The following is a 19322-nucleotide window of genomic DNA, read 5'->3' as shown; positions in this document are numbered from 1 at the left end:
ACTATACAGATACAACCACCTTGTGTTTTGATGGCGTGTAATCAAACTTTGACGCCACGCCACGGTCACACCGTGTGACAAAAACTCTAAAATCTAGGTAGTTTTAATCTCCATGTTGTTGAGATGACCCTGATTGAAATTGAAGTTGATCTGATGAAAGCTCTAGGAGACAAAGAGACTGCTGAGTTTACAGACGGACTGTAGAAAACTTCAGGACAGATACAATGAGCTCAAAGCAAAGCTGACATACTCGAAAACTCACTAAACTTTGCGGGCGCGTCAGGCCTGATGAAAATGTACGTATTCTGGAGTCATTCGAAATGGGCATGGCAAAATGGCTCAACAGCGCCCCCTAAAACTCAGAAATTCCGTCTGGTTTAACCGATCATCAGGAAACACGGTACACACTTGCATCATGACCGGACAAAAAAAATTTGATTAACGCAACAGGAAGTCAGCCATTTCGGATTTTGTGGCCATTTTGTGGCCATTTTGTCAAAAAATTTCATGAATAATCAGACAAAAAGCAATGGGAAGTAATAAAAGTCATAATAAAAACTATATTAAAACGAAGTAAAATTATTAATATGGACACTAGTTAAATTATATTAAATCAAATTGAATTAAATATTGTGATAACATTTAAATTAATAAAATTAAATTAAATCAATTTTTTTTACTCTGTTATAGTTCATTAATGCCTGTTTATGTGTCCAGCACTGATAAATCATGTAATGGTAGTTGAAATAATTCCCAATACAAATACACTAGTAACAAAAAATAAATGTAAGCGTATTTCTTTAATTTTATTTACAAAAAGTTGTGGAAACAGATAAATGGCTTTCACATACAGGCTCTCTTTCTCACACTCACACACACATTCAAAAAGTAACATATGTGTTTTACATCATACATACATCTTGTACAGTTTATATTATATTAAAAAAACATCCCTTCAACAATACCACTTGATTCACATGGGAAAAGAAAAGACGATGCTGGACGTTGAATTGAGACTGGGTGTGATGAGGATGATAAAAGTGATATATAAAGGCAGTACATGTAATGACACTGAATGATTGTTAATGCAATAAATAAAAGTGACGTTAAATCAGTGACATGTCACTTCTTCAACATAAAATGGTTACAAAAAAAACTCTTGTTAAGTTTATTATGATCTTGATGAACTGACAAATAGATGAGATGACATTTAGAGTACCGGGGGTTTGTTCTTTCTATATTAGCTGTAGCTTGTGACTTTCTGGTATGAAGGATGTTAATGCAACATTAAAGACATGAATTGTTAAAACCATCAGTCATAAGAAAATAACAAACACTTAATTCCCAAACGAGCAGATCACGAGTCCCCAGCGTCTGTGAGTGGCTCGGTGTCCTCTTTGCTGTCTGAACATTCTGACGGGATGAAGCAGCCCGAGTCTCTGGGACAGTCACTGTCTTCTTCCTTTTGACTGTGGGAGGATTTGTGCTCCTCCACATCCCTGACATCATCACCTGTGGCCACACGACAAAATGGAATTAATACAAATGTCATACTCTTACAATTTTTCGTTTCCAACCACATGAGGGAAGTTAAAATGTGTGCCGAGAGAAAAAAAAAAGCCACATTTAGACATGAAAGGCTGATGCTCTTTGACATTTTTGATTTATTGCTGTTATAGCAAAAGCAATGTGCAATAATTTTGACTGCAAAGTTCGTTACTGTCCAAATGGATGTGTGATTGGGTCACTGCAAATAGCAAAATCACACAAATGCTAAAATAACTTCTGCAGGTGTGACCCAGCAAAAAGCAGCACGAAGCACCTCAGATTCAAGTTGTATTTTTCTACTACCAGACTGATCTGACCTGCACCATTCTTTAATATTTTGACCTCACTGACAGAAGCTACTAATCCTCACGTCCACGGTGCCAAAGCACTAACCTAATGGAGTTCAGCTTGATTAAATTACTGGCATCTCCTGTGAGGCAGGCAGGGTCACACTGCAGCCGCCATCTGTTTAGTCAAACTGTCGCCCAAACAGGAAAAATGACAATGACCTTTAATTTTCCTCGTATAAACCTACTGAGGTTACATGTAGTATAGCTAACACACACCCACAATAACACACACACACACACACATACACACACACACACACACACACACACACACGCACACACACACACACACACACACACACACACACACACACACAGACAGACTGAACAGAAGCAGCCCGTGAACACTACTCCTTCCTCTTGCTGGGAAAGTATTGTTTTGCATCATTCATGCAGCGCTCTGCGATAATCAGCCTTCTGCTTCAAGACACCAGATTACTGGAACAGCTTCTGCCCTCTTAAGCACTTTCTATCTGAGTAACAGGAAATCACTGATAAGCCTCTCACAGTGTGCAGGATGTCTTTCTATTCAGAGTGGCACTAACCTCTCAGTTTCCACCTGCTGTTTCACATCGTTCGTATGTGATGATAACAAACTCGATGTGTTAGAAATGCATTCGTTTTGTTCGTATTTCTGTTTGGATTTGAAAGGTTTATTCTTTTTGTATGAGGACAATGTGCAATAAAAACCCATATTGGACAATAAGCGCTCTCATGGTGACAGGAAGCCTGTAGGGACACTATAGTTTTATAGTAGTTTATTGAACATGAATTCTTACAGACACCTGCAAAGGAATTTTAAAGGTTTAAGTATGGGAACTATTTTTGTATATTATCTCTAACATACAGCCTTAGCATCCATTTAGCATTTGTAAAAACCCAAGTGATGAAACCAATCAGTCATCAATGAGGTTTACCTTGCCTGAGACGCTCCTGTGTCAGGATGAGAGGCCTCCAGCGTTGGGACTGCTTTGCTGTGCCTCAGCCTGGAATTTTTACATTATGTTTATTTTATCTTTTTAATGTGAATAAATCCCATGGTTTATTTAGTTTTTAAAGGTTTGAGGTATACGCCCCATGGGACAACTTGATCACAGCATGTAACTTCGATAATAAGTGAACCGTGACATAAGCATTTGTCTCAATTCAGGGACTTTATCCTTCTGGGTTCCTGGTCTATTAGACCACAAAGACTGAACCGAAATACGATGGTCTGGTCTACAAAGGGTTTCCTTGAATTTGAAGGTGCTTTTCGAAATGGCACAGCCTAGTCTTGCCGCTGCAACGGAATTGGGCTTCAAATGCAGCCTCTGAATTGAGACACAGTATTAAAATCATTCGTCGCAGTCATAGTTTGGTGTGTTTCTAACCTTCTGTGTAGCGGCACTCAGCAGCAGCCAGAAGTCTGTGTCTGTGCTCAGGGTCGTTGACGTTCAGCTCTATCAAGTGTTTCTCTTGCAGGTGCATCAGGTCCTCCACCGTCTGGTAGCCATTCAGCAGCAAGGCAGAGGCATACTCCTGCAAAGCCCAAAGCAAACCTCAGTGAACAAAAACCCACATCAGGTTTCAGATCACGTGTTAACAAATGTGTTGTTTGTCTTCCAAAGCAGTGGATCACCGAGGGTTGATAACATCGGGTATTTATCTCTTTATGTCTGAGGTTGAGGTGTAAATGATCTTGTTAAATTTGCAGCACAGTTTTATATATGGTGTTTTCTGTGCATGAAAAACAACAGTTGCATATTGTTCTGGTTTTAACCTCAGTTTATTAGATTAAGATTAATAACACCAGAGGAGGAAGATGAAGACTCCTCTCCTGTTGATCTTAACTCTCTGACCACCCTGTGGGATTTGACCAGACTGAAACAGAAGAGCGATGTCAGGCGAACACCCCCTCACCTCCAGATTCAGTCGCTCCAGTAACTCCAGCAACGTTTTAGGTCGAGGTCTTTTGCAGAGCTTCTGCTGTCTGATCTTTGGAACTTCTTCTTCCTCCTCCTCTTTCTCCACTAAAACGTCTACGTAGATGAACTTGAAGTTTCCCACTTTGTTGTTCAACATGCCCGTCCAGATGCCCATCGGAGGCTTACAGATGATGTTGATGATGTCACCCACCTAGGAAAAGATAACAGGATGTGAATTGGAGTTCAACTGGGATGCTTCACCTTATTGTTTGAAGGATTATAGTTATCTTTTCTTAAAGCAGAGTCTGTAGGACACAAACATCACTTTAGATGTGTGTGTGTGTGTGTGTGTGTGTGTGTGTGTGTGTGTGTGTGTGTGTGTGTGTGTGTGTGTGTGTGTGTGTGTGTGTGTGTGTGTGTGTGTGTCACCTTGAGTTTGAGAGAATCCGTGTCATAAGGGCTTGGAACAAAGTCTGTGTGGACACGAGCTCTGCCACAGAACGGTCCCTGGTAGCATACGTCCTCCTCCAGCCTCACACTGTCTTTCTGAGCAGAACCATTGGACTCACTGGTCACACCACCTGAACCCACAAACACAGTGTGATTACACAGCGATAGTGATAAAACAACTCTGTGTTCTGTGCAGGATCCTCTATGTGAAGATACTCACTGGAGGTGCTCTGGCCGCTGTACAGACTCTCTAAGGAGTTACTTGTCTTTGCATAGTCTTTCTCAGCTGCAGTGCTGCTCTCTGCTTCTGCCTCCGGATCTTTATCCGTGTCATCACCCTGCAGGGAGAAAAACATTGGGAGGCATGTTATATAAAACAGATTGACACTGTGAAGATCTGAATGAAATGTGCATATGAGAAACAACAATGAAACTAAAACTTCAGGTGGAGATGTAGGTTGCTACTGAAAAGATTCATCTTTGCATCGCTATTAGAATCAAACTTGGAAAGTGCAGTAGGACACTTTGTGGTGTCTGTCATAGTGAAGCATGTCAGCAGCAGCAGCAGCGTCATATATGAGGATGTGGGTTTGTGAGAGATGAAAGTGATAAAGACTCTGAAGAAAAACAGCACAGGTTTGCTGTAACTGACGCTGGTCGTCAGTGAGTCTGGACTTTTACTGCGTATCAAGAGTGTTGTAGATCCTTTGTGCACAGATGTTTGATGGGTTTGCATTTATGTTTAGGGTGGCTAGGAGCGCCTGTGGATCATGGGGGAAAGCAGTTCATCCACTAACCAGAAGGTCAGTGGGTGTATCCCTGACTCCTCCAGTTTGCAAGCCACAGGGCAAGATACTAAACCCCAAATTGCCCCATGTGCCAGCAGTGTGTGATAGAAGTACAGTGTATAGTACCGCTGTATGACTGTGTGTCTAAATTAGGGAATGGCTTGTACTGTAAAGTGCTGTGAGTGGCCGATAAGACTAGAGAAGCTTTATATAAATACAGTCTATTCACCAAATATTGACATTTACGCTTGAATGAGGGATTATGGACACAAATAATTAGGAGCTTTATTCATGGTGCCTGATAGAGTTTGTGTGTGTGTGTGTGTGTGTGTGTGTGTGTGTGTGTGTGTGTGTGTGTGTGTGTGTGTGTGTGTGTGTGTGTGTAATTTTCCAGGGACTCACTGGCTCCTCAGAGAAATACTTGGCGTGCTTTTTGCCCATTTTTCTGCGCATGGTTAGTGAAATAGCCTTCATCTTCTTCCCAAGTCCAGCTGCTTTGTTAGGGTCTGAACTTTCACATTCTTCCACGACCTGTGGGCAGAAAGTTGGTTTAGTAAAGACAACGGATTAAGACCATACTGTAGCTGCTCATATTTCTCCCATCTTCTCATCTTTTGTCCACCATGTGTACAAATTTTTCTATATAGTGCAACATATCCTGTGCTGCAAAAGATTTTACCCAGTATGAACCTTTTCCTGTTATGTTTTTAAAGTGAAAACAAACACATTAACGCACCATGTTTGTGCCATTCTCCTCTGGTTTGGCCTGTGACAAGTGATGTCTGAGACCCTCGAACCTGCCGAAGCTCGTGGAGCGCTGTGGGGAGGATTTAAAAAACAAGAAGGAAAGATGTCATAAAAACGTCTCGCAAGATTTACCAGCATTACATAATATCAAGTCGCCATGATAAAATAACACAGAAGCTTCTATAGCTGTCTTTGTCTATAGGGCACACACACACACACACACACACACACACACACACACACACACACACACACACACACACACACACACACACACACACACATACACACACATTTTCTCCATACAAGTGCACTGACAAATTTATCTGTATAAAAAATTAAGGATAAGTGAATAAATACATAAATAAAACACACGTTATCTTTACTTAAGTTTTACTCGTTATTATCATTTTGTTATTACTGGCAAAATTCACTCACAGTGGCTTCACTCTGGCTTAGTTTTAATTGTTTCTCCTGTTTTTTTCCTCCCACATTTTTTCATAAACTAAAAGTCATTATAATCTCTCCCAAACCCCCATCATCTCCACAGCAGAGCACCAAAACAATTATATAAACCAATAATCCCTGGAAATCCTGGTTAAATATGAATTCCTAGACAGCTCACTGCGGATTGATTTAATGTCGTGTCGTTTTACTCCATTGTCCACAAACGCAGCAGCAGAATCAAAGGATTCTGTTTCAAAGCAATTCTTTCCCTTAATTATTTTTCTGTTATTACATAGTAGGAATTTTACTGTCATTGTCTCTTTTACAGCATGATAATTGAAAATACATTTTATTGTATCTGTGTGCAAAAACCTGCCTTCTAGTCTTTGAGAGTATTTTAAAAAGCATAAATTATCCCTAAATCCTAAATATACAAACATTTTATTACGTTACACAGTAATTTCAAGTACAACCAGAACTAATTTGCACAGAAGACATTTAAACAACGATCTCGGTCAGACTTTGTCACAAGTTTTGAAGAAACTATTTGAACATAAACCTGTACATCATTGGCTTCACATGTATATGCACATTTTCACCTACCTTTGGTTTGCTGCCCTTTGCTTTGTCCGACACATTGGATGCCGCCCTATGTAACATTTTCTATTGTTCTTTAATCAAATATCAACTTTTTCTCTTCTCTTTTCCTTTACCCCACTCTCCCCTGACAGTAAAGTGCTAACTAACACATTAACACTGAATACTGGCTGTCTGAGGTGCTGGCTAGCCCACTTCCTTACAACATACAGGATGTGAGGCAATTGACACAGTGACTTGCTGCAGTTTAGCGTTGAAAGGGAAAAACACAAGTGCTTGAGTATGCATTTTGTGGCCCGTTCAACGATATCGTCAAGATCTACTTCCAGGAACAGCGGTGTTTAAGTTTTGTAAATGTCGTATTTGTTTTTTTTTAATTGTTATCAGATATGAGATATCCTGGTGAGGAGGAGCTTGAGTCATATTTGCTGCTGTGTTACATTTCTGTAGTTGGTTAAGCTCAGAGTTGGACTGTAAAGTCAAGTATAACAATGACATAAGAGTGACTCATAATGTTTCACCCTGACAATGTTTATTCTAAGTGGCCCTTAACCCCATAATAACAGCGTTTTTTTTTAAATAGCATGGATAAAATAGGAACATTTTATCCATGTAAAACATACCTATCTTTGATTCAAATCAGATCTAAATTCATTATCCCTGAAGAGTTTCCATTATTACTAATGAGGAAGTTGCTTTTGTAAATTATGTTATTACTCATTTTCATTTATTTCTTCATGTGGGGTGAGTATGTTGAGGAAGTGCTGACGTACGACAGAGGAACAGCTGAAAGTGGCAACTTTACTGTGTCGAAACCTTTTCCTGTTTATCTCTGCTTTCAGTATAGAGGGCAATACTGAATATTTTATTTTACGTCTCAGAAACACTAAACTGTCAAACACGTGATCCATCATTATTTGCCACTGTGTTTACATTAATGACAGTTTGAATCAGTCAGATGCAGAAAAGGGAATTCAAATACATTGCCCAATCCTGCTGCTTGCAATCACTCGAAAACTCCTGTCAATCCAGATTAAAGCTTCTAATCTATTACTTCAGAACCTCCTGACGGCCTGGAGAGGCCGTCGTTTTTGTTGATGTTTTAGATGATTCAGAGAGAGGGTTTTCGTATTTGGCAGTATTATTAGGCAGATTACTTTCCAGTAATTTTCAGAACTACATGATACGATGAAAGTTTGCTTATTCTAAGATAAAATAATAAAACTGTTCACTGGCAGAAAACTGTCTGTGAAACATCAGAGTAATTTGACCATGTGCTGACAAAAGGTGAAATATTCACACTGAAAGAAGAGCAGAGCAAAACCAAGTATGTTGAGTGTTTTCTTTTCTATTCTGTGTATGACGAGCGAGTCATAAACTCCACACCATCTCTATAGGCTTCATGTCTAATGAAATGACATTTGTCTCTAAGAACCATTGACACTATAGATCCATAGGCATCTTGTAATCTCTACTCCGGATCATCCTTTTCATCTGAGACAATTTTCTCCCAAGTGATGTTAAGCTTTAACGACTGCTTTATGTCACACTGCACGTGTTCGCTGGATATCAGTCCGGGTCTTATGCTTCGTGAGCACGCAAAAGCTTTGACCTCTTTGGTCAAACAGCTCTATTGTGTGGTATTAGCACTGAGTGACCTCTGACCTCACTGCACTGAACTGCAACTGACTGAAAACCTTCCCACTGGGAGAGTTTATCTTTCATCAGAAATTAATTTAAACTTGGAGACATTTTTCCCATTTAATGGATAGGCATGCATCTTAAAACAATGTTCACATGCTTGTATAAACACTCTGTCCTAGAAAGCATATGGATGTGGGCCACTTGATGCAGCACTTCTGGACTTCTTGTGGCCCGAAAAAAATGGATGAGAGCATGTGAGCTTGTAAAATAGAAAATGTGGCCCAAATATCCCAAAACATATATGGGCCTTTTCTTAGCAAGGTCTTATCTGTAAATTAACCTAAGTGGCCCATTTGATAAATGATAAATATGGCCGAAATAGCCCAAAACTAGTTTGGGCCACCTTTGGCACCTTTGGTTGACATGTGGTATTGCTATGGCTTGTGGCCCAGATCTGGCAAACAGGAGGTGGCCTTCCAAATGCCATCATTCCATGTGGTATACAGGATGTGAGCCAAATCTGGGCCAAAACTAATTTGCTATGTCGGTTGGTTGTCGTTCATAATGGCCTCGAACAAACTCCTTCCCAGTGTAAACTCAAACTAAGAAAATCCACAAAAATGTATTTCCAAAGTTTAACCAAAGCTAATAATGTAATGATATCAGCAGTCTGAGTGAAGCATAAAGCAAGTCAAGCAGGTATACTCAAAGTAATGATGTAATGTTGACAATATGGATTTGACAGACTGCTTACATCAGCTCCACTTCTGCTGTTAATGGATTTCTGTACAGAATGAAGACTGTGGCTTTTATGCTGAAATCCAATTAGGACGGTATCACTTCATGGCCAATAAAAATGGGAGGAGTGATTACAGAAAGCAACTAGAATACCGTCCTGTTGTTGTATGCCTCCGCCAACCAGTGTAGTTTCAGTCCACATAAAAGAAATGTTCAGACTCGTATAAGGTCACTATGACCTTTGACCCCTGAAATCAAATCGGTTAATCTTTGAGTCCACTTGAGATATGATGTTCAAGAGGCCAAAAACATGTTTTGTGAAGCCACGTGACCTTTGACCTCCCAAATCGTATTATTTAATCTCTGAGTCTATGTGAAGAAATTTGAAAGGATCCTCTGGAGGTTTTTCCTGAGATACCGAGTGCACAATGCAAAAAGTGTAGTTTGTGGGGTCACACTTTTGTCCTTGTCCTTTTATCTTCGACCACCAAAATCTTATCAGTTCATCCTTGAGCCCAACTGAACGTTTGCACAAAATTTGAAGAAATCCCCTCTGTTTTTTTTTAGATATCATGTTCAGAAGAATGGGACGGACAACCCGAAGACATAATGCCTCCAGGCACTAGCTGTCTCTAACGTGGAGGCATGAAAACTATTTCAATTAACACAACTGACCTATAATATTGTGGAATCTTGAAGAGACTCATTCAACCACTTTGTAAGAATCCAATACTGTTTTCCTAGAATAAAAACACAAAACATCAACATCAACTTACGTCTGGTTCTGACAGATCCAAGTCAGTGACAGACCGTGACACCTTTGGGGGAATCTGGGGTTTACAGTCCTGTTTCAAGCTGTAATCCTGGGCCTGCTCCTGTGTTTCCTCCCATTCCTTCCCATTGGCTGGGGTGAAGTCATGAGAGTACATGCGGTACTCTGTGAGCGGCCTGCGACAGGTGTGTTGGACGGTCCCCCAGGATGGACTGCTGTCGCCTGGGTTGCTCCAGCGCTGGTGGTAGGTGTGGGTGGGCGTCGCACCACCGGGTAGGCTGGCCATGTCTGTGCAGCGGCCTGGCGTTGTGTTCTCCTGAGAGGGGAGGGTGGACGACTTGCCAAGGTAGGGCCTCCTATCTGATCTGTACGGCACGTCCAGATAGTGGGGTCCCATGGGTGGGCTCATGGAAGTGGGTTGGGAGTGAACTGAGAGAGAAGACAGAGTGAGATAAAAGTGACATTTGTCAACTTCCTGAGACTGAAGACGTGAATTGTTAGGGATGGATTCATCATTACCTCGCCAAGGAGGTTATGTTTTCATTTGCGTTTGTTTGTTTGGAGGGATAGGACATGACCCAAAGAAGAAACCATAACCTTTTGTTGCGAATCCAGGACTTTTTTTTTCACTTTCAATTTAACATTGTAAGATAAGGTGTTTTCAATATTTATGTTGTTTGTGCAGAGAATAATTAGTAGATCTTGATGAAAAACACCAGACATGTTTAGGGGACTGATATTTATGAGTGTGAGCAATTTGGTGAAGATCCAAACAACATCTAGATGTATTGAATTTAAATATGGATTCATAGGGGCACGGTTGAGGTGCCATTCTAGTTAGAACTGGAACCAGACCTGTATATTATCTTATTATAAGGTGCTTCATACTTTATGTAAAAGCGTAACACAAGCACAAAACTACCTGGCAGCTTCATACAGTCATGTTATACATAGATAGGGCAAATCATCTGTTTTTCTGTTTTCACCTTACATGTTTTCTGTGGTTTGTCCTTTGCCTGTCTAACCACTATGAGTAGGTTGAACAGATACTTGTTAACCATCAAGCAGCCCCCTGTTGACCTGTGACACCACACACCTACACTGAAGTGGTTGCAAAGCTTAAAAGCAGAAGTGTAAATTCAAAATCTACCAGAGGAAAAAGAAAGTCCCAACCTTTTTTTCCAAGGCTGATGATGCATTTGTCAAAATGTGGTAAATGTAATTACCACATTTTGACAAATGCATCATCAGCCTTTTCTGCTTCTGTAAGCACAAGTCTAATTTAGTTATAGCTTAGTCATAGAGAGGTGAGAAAGGCCAAAAGACAGTTTGATCAGAGGAGAGTGGAGACATATCTTAATGTTTGAGTATTTGTGGAAGGTTGTCTTACCTGTGGACTTGTGACTTTTCTTTGACGCCTCTTTTCCGCTCTTTCCAGCTGGTTTCTTTCCCGTCTTTTGGCTTCTTTTGACGGCAGGTTTAGACTCTGGCACCACTCCAGTGACATGGACACTCTGGTAAGATGCAATATACATCCCATGTAAACACTCAAATACCTAAATCTGTAAAAACAAATTTGACACCTCTTCTGATTTCCACCCATTCATCCATTTTTTTATACCACTTATCCTCTGAGGGTCATGGGGGGAGCTGGAGCCAATTCCAGCTGGTATTGGGCAAGAGGTCAGATGGTCAGATGGACAGATCGCCAGTTTATTGCGGGGCAAACATATAGAGACAACAACCATTCACACTCATGGTCAATTAAGTGTCGATTCAAACTAACCCCAACCCATGTCTTCTGACTGTGGGAGGAAGCCCAAGTACCTGGAACAAACCCAGGCAGACACAAAGAGAACATCTCCACAGAAAGACCCCAGCCAAAGCAGGATTCGAACGGGCAACCTTCATTGCTAACATTACTAATCACTGTATCACCGTGCCACTATTCTTCTGGTTTTTACTCTCAAATAACATAGCTCAGTTTTACAGGTAGGTTGGTGACTGTATCCTATTTGTTGAAATCCTCTTTACATCCCGATTGACATCAATAAAACTTGCCTGAAAAGAAACGCCAGTGTCTGTGGCCTTTGCAAGATTACACCAGTCAATCATTTCAAATGAATAATATAATTTAAAATAAAATGATTGGCTGGTGTACCTGTCTGTCACTAACAGACCTACCTGCCTGTGCGCACACCCGCACTCTCACTGCACATGATCGCAGTCTTTAGCCAGAGATACATACACCGCTGAAGCAGAGACATATAGTCAGAAGTTAGCAAGCAAAAAATTTGGCGTCTAGCAGTTGTCACTGCATATTCATGTGTTTTGGGTGCGTAGCTTTGAAGAAAGGGCTGATGGGAGGCGGTGAGATGTATCAGTTGTATATTTATGGTGGTCTTACCATCATTACCAAACCTAGCTTTAAGCGATTTGAGTTGTCTGGCAATGAGTCTGTCCACCATTGTGGTGTAGATGGAAATATCTTAACAAATATTAGATGGGTTTTCATCAAATTTGGTATAAACGGTTCAGTTTCCATGGATCTCCTCCTTTTCATTCGAGCCCAATTGTCAGGTCAAAGCTTTTTTTAAATTTTCTCTGGTCTTTTTTAGTTGCTTCCACTTTTTGAGGTAATGGAAACCACTGCTGATCCAGTACTGGCAGACTCTGCTTTGTTTGCTTCTCACTATGATGGGCTTTAGTCGAAATGGTCACTGGGTGTCCTGTCGTGAGGCCTCTAAACCCTCATCACCCCAAACACACACACACACACACACACACACACACACACACACACACACACACACACACACACACACACACACACACACACACACACACACACACACACACACACACACACCATGTGGCCCAGAGATTACTTTGAGCGCAGTCCTCTTTGGACCATCTGTACTGTAGTAAACCCAATCAGCATTTTTGTTAAATGATTGTGGCCATTTAGGCCACCAGAGGCTCTCTGGATGTTAAAAGCAGGTGGCAGCTTCAGACTCCTAACTCAACACAAAACAGTCTGATGTGTAATGAGAAATTACACTCTCACACTTGTCATGTACTATCACCTTATTGACTTTAAAGAAACTGCTCTCTGGCTGTGTCCGAAGTCTCTCACTAATCACTACATAGTCTACTTTTTAGGTAGTTCGCCATTTTTTAGTGCTATCTGTATGTTAAGTGAGGTTTTTTATACCTTATATAGCACCCTCATTGTTTCCCACAATGCATCGTAAAAAGTAGTGTGCACCTGATGGTCATTAACCAAGCAATATGTACCATCATGCATTGCGCTCGCGGCAGACGAGAGGAGAGAGGGCAGCGGGAACAGCCCGACCTGTCGTACAAATTTAAATACGAGCAGAGCCGCTCATCACAGCACAAACTGCGGCAAACAAAAGTTTAATTCTACATTTAAACTATAATCATTCAATGTGCATTTTACCTAAAATTATTAATACTAAGTGTAAATTAAACATTTAAACATTTTCCACAGTTATTGTTGTTGAGGGCCAACAATACCATGATCACAAAACCCTGAACGAGGCACCCCAGTTTAATGTAGTGGCCCGCGGTCCCTTTTGCCCTGGAGCCCCCAAAGTCTCTTGAAACGCCCCTGGTGTTCTAACACATTCTTGGCAACTGAGGGAGAATAGAAACTCAAAAACAGCATAAAAAAAGCTTTTCAATAATCTCACCTGACTCGACGGCAGTTTCTCCTTTTTCCTTGTGCCGGAATGATGAGCTCCTTTCCCTCCTTTAGTTTCTGTTCTGTGATTAGGTTTCCTCGTCTCTAGAGGGGACACAACATATAAATGTATACAGGATATCATCAGGAGAGTGAAACACCACAAAAACCAAAGACAACCACAACCATCAACCGAAGGCTACTGAACTCAGTGAGGTGTTTTATTTATGAGCTGCTCCGCTCCTATAGTTTAAAACTCCTGAGCAGTGGTGAGTAATTTGTTGTCTATTAAACAACTGTTCTGAACCTCAGTGCAAATCATATCAGAAAAAAGGCCAGTGCTAAATTTGTGATCACTGCTGGCCTGTGTACCATGATTTAACACCCAGAAATGTGGGGTGTGATTTTGGTGCTGAACTGGTTAAAAAACCCACTGGTCAGCATCTTCAGACGTCATGCTGAGACTCCAAATGACTGCTGGCACACAGATGAGCTTAGCCCATTTATTTCCTATTTACCTTCATTGTGATTGTTGGTGATGTGGACTAAATCTTCTTGGCTCTTGGCGCCCTGCCAGACCGTGGTATTACAGCCGGGGTTATCTGCAGTGGAGAGAGACAGACAAATCACAAACACTGAGGATTTTAAGTGAAAAGTCTGGGGTGAATGGAGGCCACGCAGAGACACATGGTGCTGAATGAAATCGTTCTCTGATCCACAGACAGGAAGCATGGAAGATTATTGGAGGTTTTAATCTAGAATTTACTAGCAGCTCTCTAAAGGTCATTCTTTAGTCTTGAGCGTAGGGGTACAAATTTGCACAAATTACCTTAAACAATATAAAGACAGTGGCTTTCTTGTTCCCATCATACCTCTTTAAACTCATTTTTAGACATGACTTCCAGAGCAGCACAGCAGGAGATTCTCTGCTCAGACGCGTTCAATGCAGCAACAAATCCTCCGCAGGATTCAGGTGAGGGGTGGTGCAGCAGGCACAGGCAGGAAGTAACATATGAATTCTGCTGCGGAGACCGCGTGTTTTTGTTTACAGCTCATCGACACCAGTGTCGGCCCTTATGACCAAAAGCTCTCTTGACCCATTTGTTGGTGTCTTCCACATGTATTGCCCTACTTTTTTATCCAGAGATATTTGTTTTCTTTTTGCTTTTATCGTTTTTGCGTCTGTCGGGTGTTAGAAACATCAACACCCTCACTCACTCGCGGTAAATCCTGCAGAGGATCTCCTGCTGTGCCGGCTCCTTCGGACTTTCTGAGGACTAGGGGGCCAGATGGAGAAAGTCTGCATAAAATGTCCGGAGGCTCTCACTCGGACGTTTGGGTTCACACATACAGCCCCCACGGAGAAACTCCGGAGGATCTCTGGAGTCCAGTGTACATCTGAAAGCAGCTTATGTTAATCACATTATTATTAATCAGGAGGGAATTGCTCTTACTCACCCAATGTTTCATTATCTGATGCAGATTTGTATATATGTGTTCTGAAATAAAAATCAACAGAGATATAATATTAGATGTTTGCCTTTAACTATAGCATCTGAGTAGTGTCTTGTAGTTAAACTACACACCAGAAAAAAACACACTGATGCGATGTTTTGTGTTATGTACAGTCAGTGTACACAACAACAAGCTAAAAGGCACTCAGTACATCCACAAGATTTCATGCAAATTGCTTGAGCAGTTTTTGTGAAATCTTGTGAACTAACGAACAAACGCAGACAAAAACAGTGACCTCCTCGAAAGACATATAACAAAGACACTTGGCAAAAATGACAACCACAGCACATGATGAAGATGAGAGTAAAAACTATCATCTCATATTGAGAAAGTACAGTCTGTGCGATGTACCGACGAGATCTAGTCGATACCGAACTGTGACATAAATTGTGTTTCTTTGAACGGAACACCAGGGGAGTAAAGGTGTTGTGGCAACTGGGGACTATAAGTAGGTGGGCCTTGAATCCGCTTAGTCCAACTTGCCCAAAGCCATAATCTGCCTTCTGCTGGCCCAACACTCCACAGAGCCCTGCTTCTCAAAAAAACTTTCACTATCAGACAAACTGAACAATGCGTACAAAGCTTTCGTTTCAATCGTTTCTAATGGGGCTGCCACTCCCTCTTCTTAAAGCAAAGCGTTGTCTCAAACAGGCCACATGAAGTTGATATAAGGTTAAGAAGAGGAGAAATGCGGAAGAGCCTGTTTGCTCTGCTGCACGAAGGATTTACAGAATAAACCCACAGAGAAAATAAACAGGGAGCCTTTCAAGCCATATTATTACTCTAAGGGAAAACCCTTTCACTTGCAGGGCGGCTTTTTTACTCGGCTTTGCACGCACATCCAGCCAAACGAAACAGAACTAAAGCTACAGTATACAGCAGACATACACAGGCCTGCATGCCTGACAGGATTACAATGTCTTTAATACATTTTCATTGCCTGTTTACAGTCGAATGACAATAATAATATAGGAACAACCTACAAACATGTAAAATGGATTTCCCAGAGATAAAAACCAATGTACTCTTGTTCCACTAATACAATGTAGGCATGATTGTGTCTAATTCCCTGCTGAGCTCACCTTCTTATCTTTTTATTAGAGTTGGTCGCCTGCGTCTGAGGCATCTCCTGCAGGAAAAAAACAAAGCTTTTTCAGTTCGATGTTCATGTGTTGTTTTTTTTGTCACATTCAAATGGATTTGATAAATAAATCTCTGTTTTACTCATTCACTGATACGACATCAAGGACATCTGCCTATTCAACAAACATCTGACATCTTAATGGGCCAGGGAAGTGTAGTGCAGATTTTGGTACCATTTGGGCACGCAATACCTCCAATCGTCCAATCTTCTTTCAATCTACCTTCCTCCTTGTTGCATTCAATGTAAAAGCACAACGTTTGTTTTGTTGCTGTAATCAAGCTGAATTTACAGAGCTTTTATTTTGAAACGTTGTGAACCGCAGGGACTGAAGATTGTGTTGATTGTTTAACAAACCTCTGAATAGCCAACATGCAATGTAGGAAAAATAACTAATTCAGTAAATCATTCATTGCGGATAAACCAGGTATGATGAACACAAATTTTGACTCTGCACAAAAGACTATTTATAAAAATCTCTGCTCACAAAAAGGCCAGCACACAAAATGTAAAAAGAGACATTATACATAGAACTGTGGAGGACTCACTAATGACAAGGAATAATTATTAAGCTCCAGAGCATTAACACAGTCCATTCCAAACAGGCAGGTTTAGAATAGGCACTACACCTTTGCTGAATTAAAAATTTAAAAATGTGAAAAGTCTGGCAGCAGCAGCCGCTCTCAGATGACTTTGTTCTTCATTTCATCAGTTTTAGGTCACAGGTACATTTTGGTTGATGGTCATGATTGTTCACAAGAATCCACCAGTCACAACCTGTGCTCTGGAATTTCACTCAGTAAAAAGCATTGTTGACAACCTGACAATCTTAACAAGTGAAAATCCCTTTCTGCACCAGCTGCCAAATGTGCTTGTTTTGAGTAAAATCATGCTTATATCTGGGCAGTTTGGCCTTAAATGTGACATGTTGTTCTCAGTATAGCATGCTGTCTTTTCCCTCTCACCATGGATATTGATCTCCCGGAGCCTCGCCACTTTGTGTTGTTGTCCAGCAGGACCGCTGGGCTGCAGGAGCGGCTGCAGGAGCGGCTGGAGGAGCGGCTGGGAATGGGCTTTGGGGGCCCGTCGCTGGAGCTCTGCACCGCCTCATACAGGCTGTCCATAGACCCCTCCTGACATACAGACAGACACAGAGCTGTTAGACAGTAGAACCCTGGAAGCAGTGTTCATTTATGAAGTGTTCCATTTGGATTTAGTCTGATTGTGATCGTGTGCACAAATCATGCAGCTTTTGTTGGTACCACTCTCATGATGAGGACATGTCATGCTGTAAAGGGACTGTTAAGTCAAACCTCACACTGCTGCATTTCAGGAATCAAGGAGAAAATCCTCCTCTACTGCAAACACAAACATCATCACTCATTTCAATGGTTGATCCCAGAGCCTAAAACTCATGAAACGCATCACATGCAAAGCATCAAAGTTGGAGATATGAGGATTTGATATCACAGCAGGGATCTGCTGCTCACACTGCTCGATAAAGCTCTTTTGAATTTGCTTGTCGATGTTGGATGTAAGGGAGGATTGAGATTCCTCTCACATCTCAGTGTGGATTAATATTTTGTTGGACATATTTAGGTTCCTTTGAGGAACAAATATCCATTTTCTGTTCTCATCCATTTCATCTTGTGTGTACAATGACATCTTATAAGTGTACTGGACAGACGGATATTTGTTTGATTTCATAATTTGTTCATGTTGTCTTGATTGTGAAAAAACAGACAAACTGAAGATTTTGGAATACGAATTCCTTTTATCTATGTTTTTAATTGTAACATGTCACCTTCAATATAAACCTGTGATTTCATGAATTTTTACAGTGCTTTGTCTTTAACCTTTGTGCCCAATGAATACATATAAGCAAATTACATGCACTGACAATAATTTCCCTAATGCCTCATGAACGTGATCGTGAAGAAAAAGAAGAAATCACGTACACGTGATGTGGAATATTGACAATAGAGAGGACGATCAGTGCAACCACAGTTCAAGCCTCTGTTCGCTGTAGCAAGACGTCAGTTAATCATCCTGATTATTGGTCAACATCCTTCGACATCTGTGCACAAGACGAGTTGCTGTATATGTGCCCTCGTGTCCACGTGTAGAATGACAGCTGCAGCAGCATCTGATGGACCATATGTGTGTTTGTGTGCGTCTGTCACTGTTTCAGTAACTCTTTTCCCCCCACCAATCAAGATTTTCTTTGTGCTTTCTTTTGCATTATCAGTGTGTATGAACACATCAGCAAATTAAATGAACTATAGAATTAAGTCACATATTACAGTGCCACTGTGTCACATTTTTGTACGGCAGCATACAGTGGTCAAAATGAGCAGGTTTTTTTCATTTTGAGAAAAAGTGAGATGTGAATTGTTCAAAAGGAGCAACTCAGTGTCAGGAGGATATTTCTAATAATTAATAGTCAGTGGGTTTATGATGTAACTACAGAAATAGCAGTAGGTGTCTCCTTCGAGATACAGTAATTTGTCTTTGGAATAATATTTAGCTTATTTCGAGGCACACTATGATAAACATAGGTCTTTCTCTGTAATATCCACTATTTAATGCATTCCTTGTGTCAAGTTAACATTTCCATCACAAGGCAAAGTTCTTTCTCTCTCTCTCTCTCTCTCTCTCTCTCTCTCTCTCTCTCTCTCTCTCTCTCTCTCTCTCTCTCTCTCTCTCTCTCTCTCTCACACACACACAGCTTGGTGAAAAGGTACAGACAAAAAAGTGAGTGTCCTACCAGTGAGAAGCAGAAAAGGTTCATGGTGGCGGACAGGGTCTCCTGTTCACGTCCGTGCGTCTAACGGGTGGTGAGACAGCGAGCTGAGTGGCAGCCAGAGACTGAGAGAGAGAGAGAGAGAGAGAGAGAGAGAGAGAGAGAGAGAGAGAGAGACAACAGCTCAGTGTGAGCCCTGGGTCGCCTGCTGTCTTCTCAGATTAATACCACA

At 41.1% G+C, this 19322-nt stretch overlaps 1 protein-coding gene across 3 annotated transcripts; it reads right to left on the bottom strand.

Annotated features, from left to right (window-relative positions):
- Nucleotides 1-781: 781 nt before the first annotated feature.
- On the bottom strand, nt 782-19252 carry samsn1a (SAM domain, SH3 domain and nuclear localisation signals 1a). Of its 3 annotated transcripts, XM_035154811.2 has the most exons (15): nt 19115-19252; nt 17313-17480; nt 16289-16335; nt 15150-15190; nt 14210-14293; nt 13702-13796; nt 11376-11499; nt 9990-10414; nt 5777-5857; nt 5443-5571; nt 4473-4590; nt 4232-4383; nt 3798-4013; nt 3269-3416; nt 782-1512 (listed from the first exon to the last, which is right to left on the bottom strand). In XM_035154811.2, exons 1-15 carry the CDS (start codon nt 19136-19138, stop codon nt 1358-1360), a joined length of 2007 nt encoding a protein of 668 aa, XP_035010702.1. In that variant the 5' UTR covers nt 19139-19252; the 3' UTR covers nt 782-1357. The 3 variants fall into 3 exon arrangements, with proteins under 3 accessions (XP_035010702.1, XP_035010703.1, XP_035010704.1); XM_035154812.1 differs by lacking the exons at nt 15150-15190; nt 16289-16335; nt 17313-17480; nt 19115-19252 and adding an exon at nt 14910-15015; XM_035154813.2 differs by lacking the exons at nt 9990-10414; nt 11376-11499; nt 13702-13796; ... (3 more) ...; nt 17313-17480; nt 19115-19252 and adding an exon at nt 6838-7136.
- Between the last annotated feature and the right edge of the window lie 70 nt (nt 19253-19322).

The sequence above is a fragment of the Hippoglossus stenolepis genome, chromosome 4 (assembly GCF_022539355.2).
Source record: "Hippoglossus stenolepis isolate QCI-W04-F060 chromosome 4, HSTE1.2, whole genome shotgun sequence".
Taxonomy (NCBI): Eukaryota; Metazoa; Chordata; class Actinopteri; order Pleuronectiformes; family Pleuronectidae; genus Hippoglossus; species Hippoglossus stenolepis.
The sequence above is the reverse complement of the archived record's forward strand: the minus strand, read 5'-3'. Positions and strand labels throughout refer to the sequence as shown.